The sequence below is a fragment of the Egretta garzetta genome, unplaced genomic scaffold (assembly GCF_000687185.1).
Source record: "Egretta garzetta isolate BGI_Z169 unplaced genomic scaffold, ASM68718v1 scaffold144, whole genome shotgun sequence".
Taxonomy (NCBI): Eukaryota; Metazoa; Chordata; class Aves; order Pelecaniformes; family Ardeidae; genus Egretta; species Egretta garzetta.
In genome coordinates this window covers 248,456-268,522 of record NW_009259316.1, presented here as the reverse complement: position 1 = coordinate 268,522, position 20,067 = coordinate 248,456, and the positions used below count along the sequence as shown (strand labels likewise).

At 40.4% G+C, this 20,067-nt stretch overlaps 1 protein-coding gene across 1 annotated transcript in view; it reads left to right on the top strand.

The window, feature by feature from the left end:
- Nucleotides 1–20,067, top strand: part of CTNND2 (catenin delta 2) — a 581,628-nt gene that overhangs the window by 462,171 nt on the left and 99,390 nt on the right. The window contains exons 12-13 of the mRNA XM_035892032.1: nucleotides 14,436–14,553; nucleotides 18,398–18,583. Coding sequence (XP_035747925.1) covers nucleotides 14,436–14,553; nucleotides 18,398–18,583 — 304 coding nt within the window. The remainder of the gene's footprint in view (nucleotides 1–14,435; nucleotides 14,554–18,397; nucleotides 18,584–20,067) is intronic.

Sequence of the window (20,067 nt, the reverse complement as noted above, 5' to 3'; positions counted from 1 at the left end):
GTCACTCAGGGAGGGCTCACCTGTCAGCTAAGGAATCATCACCACTGCAGAAATCCCTTAGCGGAGGAATAATTATCGAGAGATCGCCACAGGTGGTGAAGGTTGCCACAGCGTCTGTAACTTTGTGCTTGAAAACAGCTCGTCGCTTTGTCTGGTTGTTCAGTTTGCTTGATTCTCCCCCCACTCTTTAGTTGGTGGTGGTCAGTCGTGGGTTTTTAGGACACAAATACACTCTGCCCCTTGGCCCAAAGAACATAGAGCGAAGCCCCTGTGTAGGGTGAGACTAGATGGAAATAGGATGCACAAAAGTGATCATGAGATAAAGAACGCAATGATTCTGCAGAAGCCTTTACTCAGGTACACGCAGCTCCTGCAAACTCCATTTTGGGTTTTGGCGCGGCGAGGAGGGGGCCCTCTTCTTTCACTGCATACAGGTATTTTGGTTCAATTTATAGGAAGAATCAGGACGAGGCAAATGCAGGAACATGCTAAATGTATAAATTTGCAGATGGGAGGGTAAAATATCCAAAGGCAAAAGCAGATGAGGAAGTGGAAGAAGAGAACCTGCTATTGCTGCAAGCGTTTCCTGACCATCTTGAGGCACCAATGGGAAGTTTGAATTTGGTGTTTAGTTTAACAGGAACGAGTTAACTGACCAGAAGGGTATGTGTTAAAATGGAAAGGGAAAAACCGAAATCTCTGACAATAAGTAATCTCTGCCCCCCAAGCAATTACTGTGACATGCAAGAGAGTCGGGCACTGAGACAGGGCAGTGTAGCGTTTTGTAAAAGGGTTTTTTGCAGCGGAAGAGCCGAGTTGTCAAACACCATCCCTGGGCTATAAGCCAAAAGGGTAGAGAGCATCAGCAGTAGTGCCAGTAGCAGAGAGTGTTTGTTCATCATTTTATACGGCATGGACTAGGTGGGGGTAAGTAGGGCTGTGGTAGAGTGATTCCCTTCTTTTTTTACAGGTTATTTCGAGCAGCAATGATGCACAGTGACTCATTAGGCTGAAGGGCACGCTAGAGGGTCAGTTCTTTCATCATCTCTCAGTATGCACATAAAGCCGTTTGGAGATATGATGAAGTGACATAATCTGAGGTAGGATACACACTCTGGCAATTTCAGGTTAACTGTCATGAAACTAGGACATGAGCATACATATTTATTTCTTACGCTGAAGGCACATTTAGCCAAAGCATAAGAACTAGAATTTATTATGCATCACATTATATATATATATATTTTTACAATTAGGCAATTTATGATAATGAGATTTTTTTACAGGTATTTAGCTTAAAAAATCATAACACTGTGGGATGTTATTAGGGGGAAGCAGCATAGATATCTTGATGTTTTTAATGGAGTTAAAACATAAAAATAAGAAAATCGAGGGGAGAGATTGTTCTAGAAATAGTAAAATGCAATTTCACAGGAGCAGTATCATAATAATGAATTATGTGACTAGAAAGAAATACCATGAGCAAATAATAAATGAATTTTGAGATGCCTAACTGAAAATAGTGAAGGAAGTGCTGTTAATATAGAGCATGTGCATAATGACAGTAAAACAAAAGGTAGAACTAATGACTAGTAACTAGTCTAGGCTAGGAATGGGGAGAAATGAGAGATAAGACAGCATTTCTAAGGATTCTTAGTTTGGTAGAGGGGAAAGAAGCCTCTCACGTTTGGAGAGAGACTCCAACCAGAGAAATATCCACAGCAGTCAGTATCAGTATACACGCAGTAAAAAGCGTTTGGCTTCTGCTTTTCTATGCTATGCTGTAATGTAATTTGTTTCATTCAGAGTAGTGTTTCATACTTTCTAATATTCTAATGAGCGTTCTGCTTTGTGACTTCTTATCCACTGTATTAAAATTTCTAAGTAGCTGATCAGAAAGAGATGAACCTAATAATCGAATGAACTGATTGGTGTTATAATTAATTGTGCTCATCTGATTAGTCAACAACCAAAGCTGATTTACCAGCCTTTCTTCTCAAGGCTCTCCACTGATAATGTTTTTCCAAGACTGTAAAATAGATGCAGGAAAGTACTTGAAACTCAGATGTGACAGGGAGATTGCTTTGTAGGTTGGGGGAATCATCTTACTTAAGCAATCACAATCCTATTTGTTTGTTCCTCCAGGTTGATAGGATTGCTTATTGCACGTCATATATTTTTTTCTGGAACCAAATCTTTATTCATAGGTTTTTCAGACTGGTAACTCTGCTAAATGTAACTGTTTACATTGTTTGTGGTCTGATTTTAGTGATTATCTTTTTCACTTGATTCTAAAACCAAAACAAAAGAACTGTATAACTTTCCAATATTTTGATTTATAAGACGTGAGAAGCAGCGCATTACTAATAATCCTTTTAAATGTTTCAAACTCAAGGGCACATGGAAACAGACTTACTGAGCTTAGGTGCCTACCAAAGTGTATGAGAGGAATATGTCATATGTTGGTAATACGTGATCCAAAACTCCTTGTTTTGGTTTAGTGACAACAGCGTCAATTTAAAAATCGCATAACAAATGGAAAAGTGAAAATTAGAACATAAAAAATAAAATATTTTGTCAAAATGGAACCCAGAATGCATCTGTAATGGCATTATTTATTTTCATATTTGTACAACTAGAAAGTCACGTCTGGATTGTCATCTAGCCCAAGTAGAAAGCTTGTCTAACAGAGTGAGAAACCAAAGTGACAGTGTCATGTGATCCTGTCCCAAGATTTAAACTAGTTTGCCCTCATATAGACGCTATTCTGAGTTAACATGTATAAAAGAAGCTCTATTTTTCTTTTTTTTTAAGATGCAGCTTTCGTGTTTGCATAGACACGCACTCACATCTGTATATCGTTGAACTAGATCTCATTTTAGCTTGCCTCCTTTTCAAAGTGTCTGCTTGTTTGGGAATGTAATTGTCGACCCAGCTGACTGTAAATTTACTGGTTTTAAACCTGAATCACAGATTTGTCTTTTTTCATTGTCTTGTAGAAGGAATTTGACAGTTGTGGCACAGGGCTTTTTACTGCACAAGCTTGGTTGCCCTAAACTGAATCTGTGTGACTAAAACTCTAAGACGTCCTTCAAATATATGGCCAACCTGTCTATCTGGCATACAGACTTTCTTCCAGGTAACAGGCTATACGTTGGATATTTAAACGGCCTGTTTTGTCTGGGAGACTGACTGACTCCTAGGTGTTTCAATTGTACATACGAATGAAAAAGGAGACCCATGAATGGAAAAGGAGACCCAAGTCCCAAGACCAACATAAGCAAGATAGGGAACTATAATTTACTAATTAAAACACTTTTTTCTTTTATAATTGGCAATTAAGAGAATGTATAGACAGCAGTTGAGACTCTCTGGAATCCAAGGCAGTCAAATGACTGAGAAAGTTTAAACACAGATACTAGACTTCAAACCGCTTCCATTTTTTGCTTCTGTGGTGTAGCACAGCCATATGCCTTCAGCAAAGACTTCTTCAGAGAATGCTGGATAACAGATTCTAAGTGCCTTATTAAAATGGAGCAGATAATGACTCCAGAGAGTACAAACTCTCAGGACTTCTTGGGTTCATAATTTCTTGAGAGAGGGAAGAAAGGATGCACAAACAAGCCCTTTAAGAAAGCAAGATATTTAACAAATAAACTTCAAAAAAGCCTGTTTTCTGTAGGTTTTGGTGTGGGGGTTTTTTCTGATTCCACAAACTATACTTGTGAAATTTTTTCACAGATTTTTTGGTTTGGGCGTTTTATTAAATAAGCAGACTGCTGCATTTGGAAAAGCGTCATGCCTGTTTTCAACCATTAACTTTATGCGGTGATCTGGTTCTTTCCTATTACTCTAGAGACGAGTATATCTTCTGTAGCTAGGATGCGCCTGCTAGCACTAAACCATTTAGGGTAAAACCTGGAAGCAGGTCAGGAGTGCATTTTGGCCCCATGTTGGATTCTGAAGTTGCGCTTTTATCATAATAACTCAGGCGTTCTAAATATTTCTGAGTGTGTAGGAAAGAGGCTCGCATGTATCCCTGAGAAACCCATGAGCTACGCTGGGAATAAGTCAAGGGGAAAGAACTGTCAAAACCAGGAGTTTTTGTTTTGATTTGTTAGTACTAGTTGTTCTTAATCTAAAACAAGGTCAAATACATCAGAGGATGGCAAGAAATTTCACAGGCTAGGTGAAGTTGGCTAAATTCCTTTTCACAAGTTTCAGGTATGAAAGAAAATCCTTTCCCCCAGCTGCTGCATGTGTTAAAATTTTGGCTGAAGGAGAGTGATTTTTTTTTTTCTTTACAAATGCTAAAAAATTAAAATTATATTAGAGAAATAACATTCAAAGGATTTTATAAAGTGATCTCAACAGTGTAAAACATGCTGATAAATACAGTCAAAATAGTATTTTTAAACTCTTAGGAATTACTGTCTTTTACAGTTAGTGTATTTCTTTATGCTTTTTCTGAACTCTAAATCATCTTGCCAGCTTCTTTTCAATTGTTCTTACGAATGCAGTTGTAACGCCAAGTTTTTTCCTGAGAATATAGCCTACAAAAAATACAAAGGGGAAAATTTTTCTTCTTGTGGAAGTATTTTTGCTAGTGCAGCTCATGCCAGACGAGACTTTCCCTCAGGACTAAAAAGGACAAATACAGACTTCATCTTTTAGCGGGGGGAAGAAAAGTAGACAAAGAAATGATGAACAAATAACCTGAATTTTAATACTTTAGAGATTGGTTGGACAGTTAATGTAGAGGCAGGCAATTAAGAACATCAGAACAGACCAGTTTGTAAGCATTTGAAGAAAATAATCTGATAAATAATAGGTAGAATGAGGTTAATTGAAAACCGTTTATGTCTGATCAATGGTTTTGTTCTGAATAAGGTAACAAGCTGAGCAGGGAAATGAAAAAACAGGAGAGACTACAGTACCAAAGCATCCAACACAATACTTTTGACTTTTCATCGTGAATAGAGTCGATGGCCAAGGAAGAAGAAATCAGACCAGTGATAATTCCTCAGGTTATGCTCCCACTGGCCACGTAGGTGTTTCTCTGGGAGCTGGCCCGGGGGGTGATGCCTGCATTTAACAGCCTCAGTGGCATCATTCGCCACAAATTTGTCCTATTGCTTTTGGGTCCATGCGAACGTTAAAAGCTGCAGCCTCCCCTAGCAAGAATTTCTGTAGGAGCGAAGCGCCTCAGCTGGCGCTGGAAGAGTTAGTCCAGGTGGAAGGAACGAGACGGCTGTAGCAGCGTTTGTGCGAAGCTGGTCAGCCGTGCGGAGAAGCAATCAATGAGAAGGTGGTGAGAGAGCCCGCAGTGGGAGTCTCCTAGCTCTCTCAGAGCAAGCTACCGTGTCTTCACTGGCTGCTCTACTCTGCCTTGCTGGTGCACCTCCATCTCTTCCAGTGCTAGCAACGGGGGACCAGAAACCCCTCTGGTCTGTCCACATCCTTTCTTATTTCATACTCAGCTGTGTTTATGACTCCATGTAATGACAAAATTTAGGAAGTGTATGTCTCCCAGACTGTCAGCTCTGAGTACCGATTCAGAAGCCATTGCTGAAATGCTGTACATCTCCTCTGTCTTCTCCAGCTGTTGGAACGGCTGTCCAGATAGCCTGTTCTCTGTGGGAGACTGAATGACACCTCAGTAATTCATTTGTACATAAAGATCAAAAGAAGAGACCCAAAGCAGTTTTCAGGGTTAAATTCAGGATTCTGGATTCATCAGGCCAGTACCTTTCCAGGTTCGCTTATCCTCTTTGCCCTACAAACCTCTTGCTGGCTCCCAGTCTTCCTGAAACAGATGTGATTCCTTTGGTTTTAATAGCTCTTAATAGGTTTCTCTTCTGTGAACTTGCCTCCCTTTGAGCCCATATACACTTTTGTCAGGCACAGCTTCTTTTGGGCAGGACATCTATGCCTCAACTTTACTCAACTACCATCCCTTTTTTGTTTTAAACCTTCCTTGTATGGTTCCATGTGGTGACAGCCAGTTTTCAAGGGAATTGAAAAGTTGATTTCTATGCACTTTCTCCATGACCATAATGACTTCATAAATTTTTATTATATTCTCGTGTTCCCATTATCTGTCACTCTTTCAACCTAATGAGGAAGTGTGTACCCCTCCTCCAAATCTTTTCCAGTTCTGCCATAATTTTTGAGATGAGGGGATCAGAATTGCACACCATAATAAGGACGGCACATACAGTGGTATACTCTGTTCTAGTTCATGTTGCTTGACTTATATGCCATACAGTTCATTGTGCTCATGTGGCTGCTGTTGAGTATTGAGCTATCTCTTCATGGATGTCTATTATAATTCCGAGGTTTCAGTGGTCAGTTCTGAGCCCAACATATTGTAAGTAAAATCAGGAATGTATGGAATTTTGTTCTCGTGTACCTCACTTTACATTTGTGTACATTAATTTTAAAGTCTCGCAGTACTTCCCTGGTAGCTTATTACTCTGAGTAACTTAGTATCTTCAGCAAACTTTCATTTCATTGTTTGTCTCCTGTTCCCAACAGTTTATCAATAAATCACTCCACTGGTGACCACCCTCCATTGTGAGAACTGACCGTTTATTTCCTGTACTTTAACAATTATCTACCCATCTTCGCGTGGTTGCTTATTCTCATTAAAGTGCATTTGCTAAGCGATCTTGTCAAAAGTATTTTCAAAAGTGGAATAAAGACTATCAGTCAATCTGTATGTTATCTAACATGCTTGTGGCTTATGCATTTCATCTTCAAAGCACCAAGGTAAGATTGTGAATGAGCCCTTTTGATTCCCCCAGCATATCCTATTTATTCCTATGTCCGCTACTTCTGTAATTTATTACGGTTTGCCACAGTTTATAGCATTTTTCAATGTGGTGTTGTATTTACATTCTTCCAGTCCTAGAAGGTTTAAAGTGAGAGGCTGTACACCATGGTTAGGGCACAGTCAGATAACAGTGAACGCTACCATTAGGGATTCAAATGATGGCCTCCTAAGATCTGCAGAGTGCTACTGGCTGAGTACAGTGTATGTTGACCCAAAAGGAATGGTTGAATTATATCTGATACCTTCTCATTTAAATCCATACAACCTTGTGCTTTTCAGTGGAAAAGGCAACCATTTGAAAGTCTTAGGATTGGCCAGCTTATTGTGCTCCCTCAGATAAGGAGGAAAAAGGAAAGACTCTATGGAAAATAGAAGCCTGCCCCTCCTCATCTCTAGATTTGCTGCAGTCTCTGGGCCTGAGTGAGCTGTTGTGGGGTGCTTGGCTGCTGGCCAGGACCACCCCACCCCACTCGCATGCAGTAGGTCTTTAACACATTTAGAGCTCCACTGGTGTTCAAAGCATCTGATTAAATTCTGGGAAAGAATTCCAAATGGAGAAAAACGTCTTCACGTTGACATCTTTAAACGGTTCCCATTATGACTTTCAGAGTCTGCACCAGAGCAGCTTCTTCCTAAGGGCAGCGAGTGACACAGAATTTCAGCTCTTGCCAACCCAATGACACTCGGGTCAAACTGACCATCACCTCCTGCCGGTAGTGTATTTGAAGGGGTATGGGGATAAGCAGCTGAGCATTAATGAGTGCAATGCTTTTTATGCAGCCAGATACTACATGTCAGAGAAATGAAAGCTCAAATCAGAAATTTGCTGCAGGTAGTATTTTTTATACCATAATTTAAAATATTTACAGAATACACTATATATAATTCTGTCCACAGTATTTAAATTAATTAAATTAAAGTCGCACTTCTGATGAAAACACATAGCAAAAGGGGGAGGAGGGAGGAGAGTAGTTAGAAATATTTTTTTGTTTCTTTCAGATAAGGCTATGGTTCATTATACCATGAACCTTTACCAGAAATACTTTATGCTATAAAATTGTGTTTGTTTTGGTTTAGGAAGACAATTTCTTTTAAGATGTCTGTGGCAGTTTATTTTCTTTTTCTACCACCTGTCTCTTCAAAACATATCAAAATAGCCAAAAATGGTGTTAGAAGTCAATTGCTTGACAGATCACACAGAGCGGTCATTAAAAGCAATGCCTTTAGCCTAAGGATTGGACATGCAGAAGCACAGCAGTAAAAGCTACCCGTTGAGTGCTTGACTTGGTAGGCTAATCACTCTGATGTTTTGAAAATGAAAGGTATAGCTGAATAATCAAAGCTAAATCACATTGTCATAGCATTTGATAGAAAGGTTAATAACCAAAACTGTATCCGCATTAGACTGTCAGATGTGTGTCTAATTGCAAAGTAGGCTTTTAAAGTGAGATGAATACCTAAGAGAGCAAGGTCTGGGGCCAAATTCCTTGTTGATATAAAGTGGTCTTGCTTCTTCAATTACAGTTGAGCTGTTCTAATTAATGAGAGAGAATTTGACTTAAAACCTGTGTTATTCTTAACCCCCATGCAGGACTGATAAATTATTACTCCTCTGATGAATTATTACTCCTCCTTCTTTATAATGAAGGCTATAACTGGTACTAAGAAAATTTAGCAAGAAGAAATCTTGCTAATCTTGCTAATACTACGTTGAACTGTCATTCAAATTGGGCGAAATTGCAAAGAGGAACTGCGGCAGTGACTGAAAAATCTATTTTCATTTATTATTACTTCCAAACAATAAGCTGATTCTGTAGTCACTAAAAGCCTAACACTTAGAAAATCTTAATAATGGCTATGAACCATCTTGTGTTTTCTTATTTTTTGTCTCAACACCTTGTTTAAATTTGTATGTTGTCTGAGAAATAGCTACTCTTATCAGCTGGTTTCGTTTTCAGCAGTAAGGGATGATTAAAAAAAGTCTTAGTGTACAAATAACGATAAAAAATTAGAATTTGTCTAGAAGTTACAGTAGTAACCGTAACCACTATAGCTAATCTATTTACTGTATGTCCAAAGGCTGCACTGAACACTTACAGATAAGCCAGTGTAACTCAAGGTCTACTCCATTATAAAAAGCCCTTAAAATTGTATCGCTGTCAAGGGACTGCTGATGACTGTGAGCGCACTTGCTGGATATGTGCGAGGTGCCGGTTGCTTCTTTCTGCTGTCTGTGTTACTATATGAGACCCTTGAAGCAAAGAGCCTGAATGCTTATAGAAACAGCTGGAAGTACACGGACAAAGTAATCGCTTTTACGTGATCATCTGCTACAGCGCAGACCAGCTCAGAGAATCATCGCTGCTCGCGGCAGCCTGTGGTGAGGCTGACTGGGGATGCCAGCTTGCCACCGAGACAAGGCTCTGTCCCTGACGGAGAATGCTTAGCCAACCAGATGGAAATAAAAATAGGCAGCATACGAGAGAGTGCATGTAGAGGAGGCCCTTATCAGGGTTTGTTTTTTTTTTAATGTATGTGTTACAAAGATGAGTATTTAGTGCGCCAGTTCCAACTCAGTTATTCAGTATTCTCCCGAGGGCTTCTCCCTTGCTAGGTATCCTCAGGGAAACATAAACGTGGTTCCTAGAATATTAATGGAGTTTTTTTGAATTCTTGGTTTATATATAAACTTTGCCCCCTTTCTGTGAAAAATCTCTTTTTGGTGGCTGTTATAACAAATAGAAGGCTGAAAAAGGTTGAGGCTGTTATGATTAGTCCCTTTTACACAAAACTTTTTGGAATAAAGGTATACTTTGGACGTATCTGAAGTTTCATACCAAAGATAACTTCTGTGTTCCACCTGATTTAGGACATTGTTCTTCCTGTATCTGTCCTGTCTTATATCACATCAGTCTATAGCAGGCATGTTACATATCCTAGATATTAAACATGCTTTCCCTTTTTATCATGGGGCCTTGAGGAAGACCCATCTCAACTTCATCTTTGCTAAGCGAGGATTATTTGTTCTCAACAATTTTCCTACATGACTGCAGTGAGATCTGCAGGCTGCAGACCTGTAGCTGGTACAGGGAAGGTCATGCTACCTGATGTGACCTGAGCATGCTCAAGGAGGGCGTCTGTTTCTGCAGATACTTTAATTCTGTCTTTGAGCTTTGTAGAACCAGGAGTAGTGTCAGCAGCTTGCTAAATAGTCCCATATCCAGAGGGCGTATCTCTGAGCACACTGGCTTTCTGGATGATCTTTCCATAGAATTCAATGTCCCTCCCCTGGATAAAGCATGTGAACTTAGTTATCCTAGAGTCATAAGGATATTGCTTGAAATCTCCCACGGTTTGTATGAGCATATGGAAAATGACCCTAAAGGAGGGAGAAATTACTTGACACCACCCATCTTCCCCTGCCTCAAATCCCACCACCAGTTATATTGAATAACTGAGGTAAGTGCCAGGGTTGACCAGAATCAGGTAGGTGTTGCTCAGTGCATTCCTTTATACCACACACTTCACATCCATATACCACACACTTCACATCCATAGAGCACTGGATTGACACCCCTTATGTCTGTTTGGAGGGTTGTGCCTGCTGTTAATTATCTGGTGATGACATGATAGCTGTGACACATCCTCCCATAAAGCTGGAGCTGGATTATTGTAATTCTCTTTCCATACCTACATTATTAGCCAAATCAGTCTGCCGTTTGTTCAGAAAGCAGCAGTTTGATGAGCCAGGGGTCTGAGCTGTTTTTCCGGCTATCTGTTCTTGGCGTTCCTCTCCTGAGAAGAAGCTGTTTACGTTGGCTGGTTTTTGGAGGTCTGAGTGGGACCTTCTGACTAAACTAAGAGTTATGCTTCAGCACTCTGTATTCTTGGTATTTGGTGTGACTGGATTCCATTTGAAATTAATTTTACTGGTTTATGGAGGTCTAAAGGACTCCTTGCCCTGTTAGATTCAAAATGTCAGCCTACACCTCACATATACCCTGCGAGTAGAGTTTCCACAAAGTATCACAAACTACCATGCAATCAAGCTTTTGCTGATGGAAAAGTTGTTTGTTTTTTTTCCCTGAAAACCAGTGTATTGTATCTCCACATCTATTTAAAAATCCAGAAAACTTGGTTTCACCTGTTTGGAGACCGACACTGGAGAAATAGGTGCCTACTTAGAATCATAGAATCATAGAATGTTTTGGGTTGGAAGGGACCCCTAGAGGTCATCTAGTCCAACCCCCCCGCAGGAGCAGGGACACCGCTAACTAGATCAGGCTGTTCAGAGCCCCGTCCAACCTGGCCTTAGTGGGACATTTTAGCAACAGTACCTACTTCTAATGTTCCAGTTTAAGGTTTGCACAGTGACCTGTAAATTCACAAATGACAAATCATGTCTTACTCCCTGTCACGCTGGCAGCCACAGCGTGTTCGAGTTAACAGCAAGAAGTAAGAAAATGAAGATGGCAGCCTGTTTTCTTTTACATCTGAAGTACCGCGGAACTTGCTTCTCTTCCGCAGAACTGTGTAGCCTGAACATGATGATATTAGAGACCTTCTGTGAAAGATCTCAGTTAACAATGCTTCCTTCAACAGAGGTGAAGTGGGAATAGTTAGATAATGGGGTGTATTTCTTTTACATAATCAAATTATTATTTCTGCCAAAATGGTGATGCAAAGTTTGGATTTATCTTGGGTTTTAAGCTGTTTCCCGTGTAAACAAATACGCTAAATCTGGGGAGAGCTGTAGTAGTGGTGAGTCAAGTGCAGAAACTAGACAGGGACTTCTAAAAGAAAAGGGAAAGCAGTTGTGGGAATTGAGCGTATCCACCTTTTGATTACAGAAGCAACTGGAGCATAATGGGGAAGGATGATAAAGAGAAGAACTGAACTCGATGGCTTCTCCACACAGGGCAAAGAAACGCATTTTCTGTGCAAGATGTGCCCCTAGTGCATCTGTATTACTTTGTATAAGGGCCTCATGATCTTTGTTTGGCTGGAAATGGATGAGGCAGACAGCTTGCAGCTCAGGGACTATAAGGTTGTCTGCATCGCTTTCTTGGTGAGGAGGAGTTTCTGGTGAACTTGGAGAGGAGCGGAGAGGCTGCCAGTCTGCGCAGGCTCTGGAGGGTCAAGGTGATGTGCATTTGGCCTTGCTAGAGAGGAGGAGAAATCGCCTCAATTAAAAGATAAGGGAGAGTGTCTCTCTCTCTTTCTACCAATGTCTAAGTCTTTATATTTTGAAAGTTTGCGCTTGGTATACATAACTGCAGAAAATGAAGAAGCCTGGACACATAACGTTAGTGCAGGCTCTGTTAAGTCTAGTTCTGTTTAGAAGGACTCAGTAATACTATTTCACCTTTTTTTTTCAGCAAGGAAAGGTGGTGTGCTGAGAATACTTCCTCAGCATCCTCCTATTGCAATTTGTGCAGTTATTCTTTTAGGGCTGGATGCTACTATCTCCTTTTTTATCTCTGTCTTTATTTTCCTGGAGGGTGGGAAAGTAGAATTTCAGATAAAAGAAGTCCACTAATCCCCCTTGTCCTCACTGCCCACCCCCAATGCACTTTTCAGATCCATGATTCTGCTTTTCCTACATGTGCTGCCTTTCAGGAATTTCAGGTGGAGCTGTTGCCTTTAATGAGGGGACAGTCTGCTCAAAATACACTTTAGGCAGAGTCCCCAGCCTTGCAAATATAGGGCACAGGCACTGTTTTGGAAAAACCGTGCTCAATAATTTTACCTTCTAATTTCTGTCACCCAAAGGGAAGTCAAAAGGTTTCCACCACTTCGGAGAGCGAGCCAATGGAAGACTTTTCCAGTTGATGCTCTCCAGACCCCAGTTGCTGGATGGTAGAAGAGGGTTTTCCTGTGAACTCGAGGAAAACCCCTCATCTGCTGCTCTTACAGCAGCAGAGAGAGGGAGAGGTATGGCGTTCAGGGAATCAGAAGAAGAACAAGACAACACAAAACTCACAAGCCATTATGAAGGGGACGCTTCAGATGTGTAATGTGGGGTGAAGTGGGGAGTCTCAAGGAGAATGGAAAGCATGAATTTGTGTGCTAGGGAGATAAAGGAATTCACTCCTGTGCTCCTGGGCTCTATGTTTTTTGTCGGGCTGTCTGCAGAGGTGAAGGAAACAGTATTGAATTGATTGGGGCAGTTTGGGTGTGGGAGAGCAGAACTAGTTAGGACTGTGTGGGGGTAAAATCATGTGTGTTTAGGGAGCAGGATCGATTAGGAGCCTGCATTGGAGGGACTGGGGGATTGTCCAGTTATAAGATTACTTGATTTGGAAAACTCTTTGGTGGTCTGGGGGAACGGAAATGGGGTTTTTTTTCAGATAATAAGGAGGCAGAACAGGATGAATTAGGTAGAGCAAAGAAAGAATTGAGAGGAAATCTATCCTTAAGTCCTTGCACCTTCCTCTATCTAAAATTCATTCCCCTCTCCCTTGCCAGTCGGGGTTAAACCGCGACATATCCTTCTTCCAACTTTAATGCAAAGGCAGTTGAAAACGGCATAAGAGGAAGGGAATGCCTTGCCTTCTTCCCAAACCAAAGAGCCAACGTCCTCCCTTCCGTTTCCATACGTTGGCATTAAGTACGTAGGGCTGGTGTGCTCTTCTCTGTTCTTCCTTTGTATAGTCTTCAGTAGGGAGGAGAAAGGAGCCACATTTGTGTGAAAAGTTTTACCCCATTCCTGAGATTGCTAATTCACCCATTTCCAACTCAAAACCACTGTGCAAATTTGAATGCAATTTTTCTCAGGGAGGTTTGATGTTAGCAAGTATAGATTCTACTTATATATGCTCATTCATACATATTTGTTTCTTTATATATCAGTATTTTGAACTTTACAACACATTATGTTATGCAGTAAATTTTGTTTTAATTGTGTTTTTATAAATGTGTTCAGAAGGCTCTCTGGCCCTGTCTGAGGAACACAATTACTATAATAAGCTGAGGTTTCAAACTTTGCAATGTAAAACAACTTGTGAGTAACTACATAAAGAGAAGATTGAGGCATTAATGTTCTCTGAAAATGAGAGGGAAAAGGAAACACTCATGTAAAATGAGAAGCAAGCAATACCAGGTGTTTTATGTTATGCTTTGATAATATTTTTCTCTCAGGTTAAGAGCCCTAACTACTGGGCCCTTCAAATCCTAGGAGATTTCTTTGGCAAAACCTCTAGACTTTTCAAAGCCTGATTTATATGTACATACGCACATTTATAAAACGCTTTCTCACAAATACAAAACCTACTTTAAAAAAAAAAAAAAAAAAAAGAAAAATGATCAGCCCTTCTCCAAATTTTAGCAGGCTGTGAGTCTCCCAGCGCAGGCGGGCGCATGCTGCTTGGCCTCCCAGCCCTCTGGTGGGGAGGACCTGATGGCTTCCATTTGTTCCCCTCTTCGTTACATTTCCTGAGCTCATTCACAGCTGTCTTCATTATTCACAGCTCTGAACTGGTAAAAGGAGGAAAAAAAAAAACCCGAGTGTTTTTATCTGTGTGTTAATTGTGAGAGCGTTTCAGGAGGGGAGGTGGGCAGGGGAGCGGCGGAGGTGGTGACCCTTGCTGTTGCCTTGCAGGAATGTCAGCTCTGCTGGAGAGGAGGCCCGCAGAAGAATGAGGGAGTGTGATGGCCTGACGGATGCATTGCTGTACGTGATCCAGTCTGCTCTGGGGAGCAGTGAAATTGATAGTAAGGTTTGTCATCTTTGTCTTTTGAGGAGCGAGAAATCTAGGTATTCAAGGGTACAAGGACTATAAAGTGACAGGTTTGTTTTTTTTTTAAAAATGCATTCTGAGGGATGCCTTAGCAAAGCATAATTTAGCCCATTTTTTCCTCTCCCTTCTGTTGAGCTGTGTATGCTTGCATGCGAAGTGTTGGATTTGTGTCTACCTGTGTAGTGCACAGAGGTAAGCATGTCATCTTCTCGCTTGATTTATTAAGGGCGAAAATACGATACCGATTTAAGAAGAGCAAATGTGTCATATTCCATGCAAACGTCCTTACGCTGCTCTGCCAGGTTTACCTTAAAATCGGTTTTCAGTACCCAGTATGAGGCAGAGCTAATAACAGTGAGGTAGGCTTACAAGGCGAACAAACAAACAAACCAATGCACAATTAATAGGCAGTTTTGCAGTAATACCAACATTATTTCTTCTTTGGAGATGATCAATGAATGCTTTCAATAGCAACTGTTTTAAGATGTATTTTTATGTCAACTTTACTTCTCTGAAGTACTAGGGCACAAACATGCTTCTCCAAAGGTGAAACGCACTGCCTAGTTAAAGTTAAAAGCATTTACAAATTGAAGATTTGTAATACAAACCCCTGAGAATCCCAGGAGAGCAGCCTCTTACAAAATTTTAAATTGCAAAATTTTAATTTGCAAAATTTTAAAGCCCACTGGGATTGTATTTCCAAATGATCCTTCACAGATAGTTGTCCATGGCCTGCTATGGGTTTATGGGTTGGAGAGGGATAACCTCCGGAACTTTCTGGTCGTTAGCCTGGACCAATCAGGTGAAATTTGCCCATGCATTCAGGGGAGGGAGAGAGGAATGATGAGAGGTTTGTAGCATGTGGCATTGGGATAGCAGCATGTTTTTCTGTTTTAAAAGTAAAACACCCCAAAAAAAAACCCCACAACCCATTAGTCTCTGATCACTTCCATTACTAGAAGTTTCTCGAGGAGGAGGCCTGCCCACAAGGTAGGCACGGGCACTTGCAGCCGGATTCGGAGCCAACTCACTGCCGCCTGCCGACCCCAGGCCTGTTTCAAAGCTCCCTGGTTTGGCTTCCCTAAGAGAAAGGAGAAGTTAGAGGGGCTTCACGGGAGCAGAGCTGGGAGGTGGATGGAGGAGGAGGGAGGGGGGAGGTCACGTTATGCCCCATCTCACAGCTCAGCTGCTGCTTTCTCAGCAGTTCCGTTCTAGGTGACCCAACTGACTTCAAGACTGTTTTGCTGTTAAAAAGGCTTAATAAGGAACACGGTAAGCTCCCTGGTTTGCCTCCTATTGTTAATACAGACTGTTGTGTTTATACTCTAATTTGTAGCCAGTCTGACTTGGCAAAACCGCAGTCATATATGGAGGGGAAAGGGAAGAATTGAGACAAAAAATATTCTCCCTGCCTTAGTAGTTTTAACCTCCTGTCTAAGGGGGTTTTAACTGTATGACATAAAGCAGTTGTGCAGCTAAATGCAAAGCATCATAGTGTAACCTCTTACCTCGCATCTTTATCCCAAAGTAGAATGTAATTTTAATGAAATTAAATATTTAAATAACTGGCTCTAAATCTAGCTTATAATCTAGTTCCAAAAGTGGTGCTGTTACAACAAAAAATGGAACTTTATTTTCAAGTTATAAATGCTGTTTTCCAGATGCCCCAACAGTTGCCCTGTAATGACATATATTACCAAATAACCATATTTTGTAATACTGTTAGTGACTAAAAACTGAAATACTGAAAAACAGGTCCCTGCTCTTGCAGGCCTGAAAGAGGATGAGGGACTTGCAAGCGCATGCAGAGTTGATGTTAGGGTTGTTCCTCACGTTGGTGAAGTCAAGAGTGCATAAAGCTTAGCAGCATCAAGAGCATCTTAGCAGCAGTGTTTCTTATAAAGGTCCAGTAAGAAAAAACTGTGATACTTCAAGTTAAAATGTTAAAAATGAGTGACTTAGACACAGTTATTTGACAAAGTTACTGTTCAGAATTTTCATTTGATCTATTAAGGCTACTGAACTAGTATTTAGTCCCCTTACAAAGAAACTGGACAATATCTGTAGGAATGAGGAATACAAGGACCCTTGAATCTTCAAAGCTAGAAGTCAAGAAGGAGACAAGTCTGTCCAACTGCATGACTAGAACCAGTTTTCTTGGCTTGTACAAGAGCACCTTAGTGCTTAGAAGGTGTTGGAAGTTTGCTTATCAGGTTTTAGTTTGAGAGGTAACATTGTCCTCGCAGTGGACTTGGCTAATTTGGTTTTGACAGAAGAATTTTAGGTCTGAAAACTATTATTCGTAAAGAGGGGAATTGAAATGCAGAACCCTAATCAACAAATGCAAAGCTTCAACTTCAGCACATTGTGGATGCGAAGAAGTAAATATTAGCAAGAGTGAATAAAATTCAAATATGGAAAAGAAGTAGCAAACTTTTCATGGTCACCATGAGATCTGCAACACTTTGAAGTATGAAAAGTGCACTAAGAAGTTCCACATTTTCTATATATATAGTTCTACATGTGTTTGCATATTTGGCTGGAGATTGCAAATTAGTACAAGTGTAATGTGAAAATTCATTTACATTTTAAAAAATAAATAAATAAAAATTCCTGTCTCGATGAGTCAAAGTTCAGCATTCACTACAATCTCTGGAACTTATGTCATCTCAAAAACCATGTGCCAAATGCATCCCTGGCATAAGCTCGTACAGTATATGAAAGTAAACGAAGCCCCATCTGTTTGCCTCACTGGTGAATATGGCAGAGTACGATCGCGCCGAAAGCCTCACAGTTGATCCATTCTGGGTTAATGGAGCAACAGAGGTGGAATGTACTGACCATTGCTTTTTATCTCCATGAAGCATTAGGAACAGTTGAAATAGATACAGATAGATACAGACTGGCTTTTCTAACCATGCTTTCCCTGCCTCCAGAAAATTAAGCATATATCCTTCCGGGTAAGGGTAGTCAAACCAAATTGAACTGGCTAAATCAGTAGGCTTCAAGCAAGTCTAAACAGAGCTTCTTTTAGACTTGCAGAAATTATCTTGATTTATCAGTGCTGTCTTTTTTTTACTCCACTGGGTCTCGCTCCGTTTCTGGATTCCTGCCACCATCTTTTACAGAAGGCACAACCTGCTAGGGGGACAAATGGATGAAAGGGAAAGGCTGCCTACGAGTTATTAGCAGCCTGGCTAGAAGCAGTAAAAGCAGCAAGACTCCTGAGATTTCTAGTCTTACTTCTGGGACTCGAGAAACATCATCTGTTCATGCTACAAGTATTTGTGAAACAGAATGTGGGTCCCATTTTTCTGGTAATTTACAGAGTACTGATGCCAGAAATAACCTCTATTTCTGGGTTTAAAAAAAAAAAAAAAAAAAAAAAAAACCCAACAAAAAGCAAAAGCCAAAAACCACCTATTGCCATTTTCTGTTTGTAGCATTTTCTATTCACCGAGGTACTGAGGCAGGACTTTGCTGACATCATGTGCGTGTTCAGGTTCTCTTGATCACTTTTTATCTTGGCTTCTGTTTCACGTGGGGCTCCAGCATGAAGTTCAGAATGACAGTAAAAGAACTGATGCAAAAAATATTGTTCAGACCACTGATTTGTTTCCATAAAAATTTCTAAATCTCTTAAGCTGTGGTTACCTGGGGAGCACTCGGAAACGAGCAGATAAGAATTGTGCTGGGAAAATGTGTGTGCTAAGATCAATGATACTTCTTCTGCTTTGTATACAGAGTGAGAAAGGGAAGGATTTTAACTTTTTGTTTTGTTTTCTGTTTTTGGTTTGGTTTGGTTTTTTGTCACGCTTTTCAGACCGTTGAAAACTGTGTGTGCATTTTGAGGAACCTCTCATACAGGCTAGCTGCAGAAACATCTCAGGGACAGCAGATGGGAACAGATGAACTTGATGGATTACTCTGTGGTGATGCCAATGGAAAAGACGCAGAGAGTTCAGGGTGCTGGGGGAAGAAGAAGAAGAAAAAGAAATCACAAGATCAGGTAATGCAAGTTACTTGCAGCTGTGCTGAGAGTGGTTGAAGTGCCGATCATTTAAAATATAAATGATTAATGCGCTGTATTAGAAATAAAGTGCGTGATGCATAATATACAAAACTGTTGCCTTTGTTAATTAGCTGAGAGCTTAAAGCAGACTTACGGCTGGAGTAACGAAAGGAAATGTGTTTGCTTGAGAAAGTTGCGTGTGACGTGGTGACACCTGGAAACTGTAGTCATGGGTACACTGTGAATGCCATAGATATCATAAACTACTCAGTCTATTAAAGGAAACCGTTTATAATGAAAAGTGTAAGTCTTAACATTCAGATGTAATCTGCATATACTTTTCACTGTACTTCCACACAGCCACCTGTGTGTAGAGAGGCCTTAAATCAAGCTAACGTCAGGCTTACACTTGTATACTTAATATGCTTCAAGGTTAGTCTTGTACCTCTACACATTGAGAGAAAACTATACAGGACTGAATCAAGCAATATGAGTGACTGTTAAAAAAACATGCATACTTTGATACATTTAATGTCATTTCGAAACAGAGATTGGGAAATACAGTCTTGGTAGTTTCCTCAAGTTATTTGAGGTGCTGCAGATTTTTATTTTAGGTGGGTTGACTTTCAAAATGTATCTATATCCTTGTTTCCCAGTAACAACTTAAAATTTGGGGAATGCTGCAAGTGATGTTACAGAGAAAGACATTGTTGTATCAGTACGCGGACTAAATAGCAATGAGAACAGCCTCTGATTTATGAACTTCTTCAAATTCCCTGTCTTGACAGCAAACAGTTCTCCATCTCTTCCTAGACTTAGTCTTTTCCATTGCCACTTATTTGTTTCATATTGCTCAAAGAAAATACTCATTTGAGTAAGCAATTAGGCACACAGGGTATTTGCATAAATAATGTAAACCACTGTTGAAAATATTCCTGAGTTCATAAAGGCAAATTGTGTTAATGTGGAAAAGTTACAGGAGCGTTAACAAGCTGAGATTCAGGTACTGAAAAATGTAGCACTCGTCACTAGCAAGACTTTAATTTCACCTACTCTTCTAGTTAAACACTGCAGTCATCAGATAACTTGAATTTATTATGGCCTTTTGTTGGGATTCCAGTATTAGGCTACAGCGAGATAAAAAGCGCCAAAGCAAGCTAATTTTACCCCATAAAGCAGTCATCGTCCCTGTTCCTGAATTAACGGTTCCCACACGCTATGCTTGCGGTTATTCAAAGTGCAGCAACAAAAATAGCGTATCTGGATATGACTGGGTCGTACTGCGACTCGCCTTTCTCTTTTGGTGCTCTGTTTACCAACACACACAAGTGCACGCACACACATGTGCGCGCTATTTATAAAGTGTGTTTTAACTCTTCCTTTTATACTCCTGTCATTTCTAGATCTCAGGTTCATACTTTTAACTCTGTACCACTGCCTGTTTCATTGTTCCTGCCAGACTTCTCTGTACTTTAAAGGTT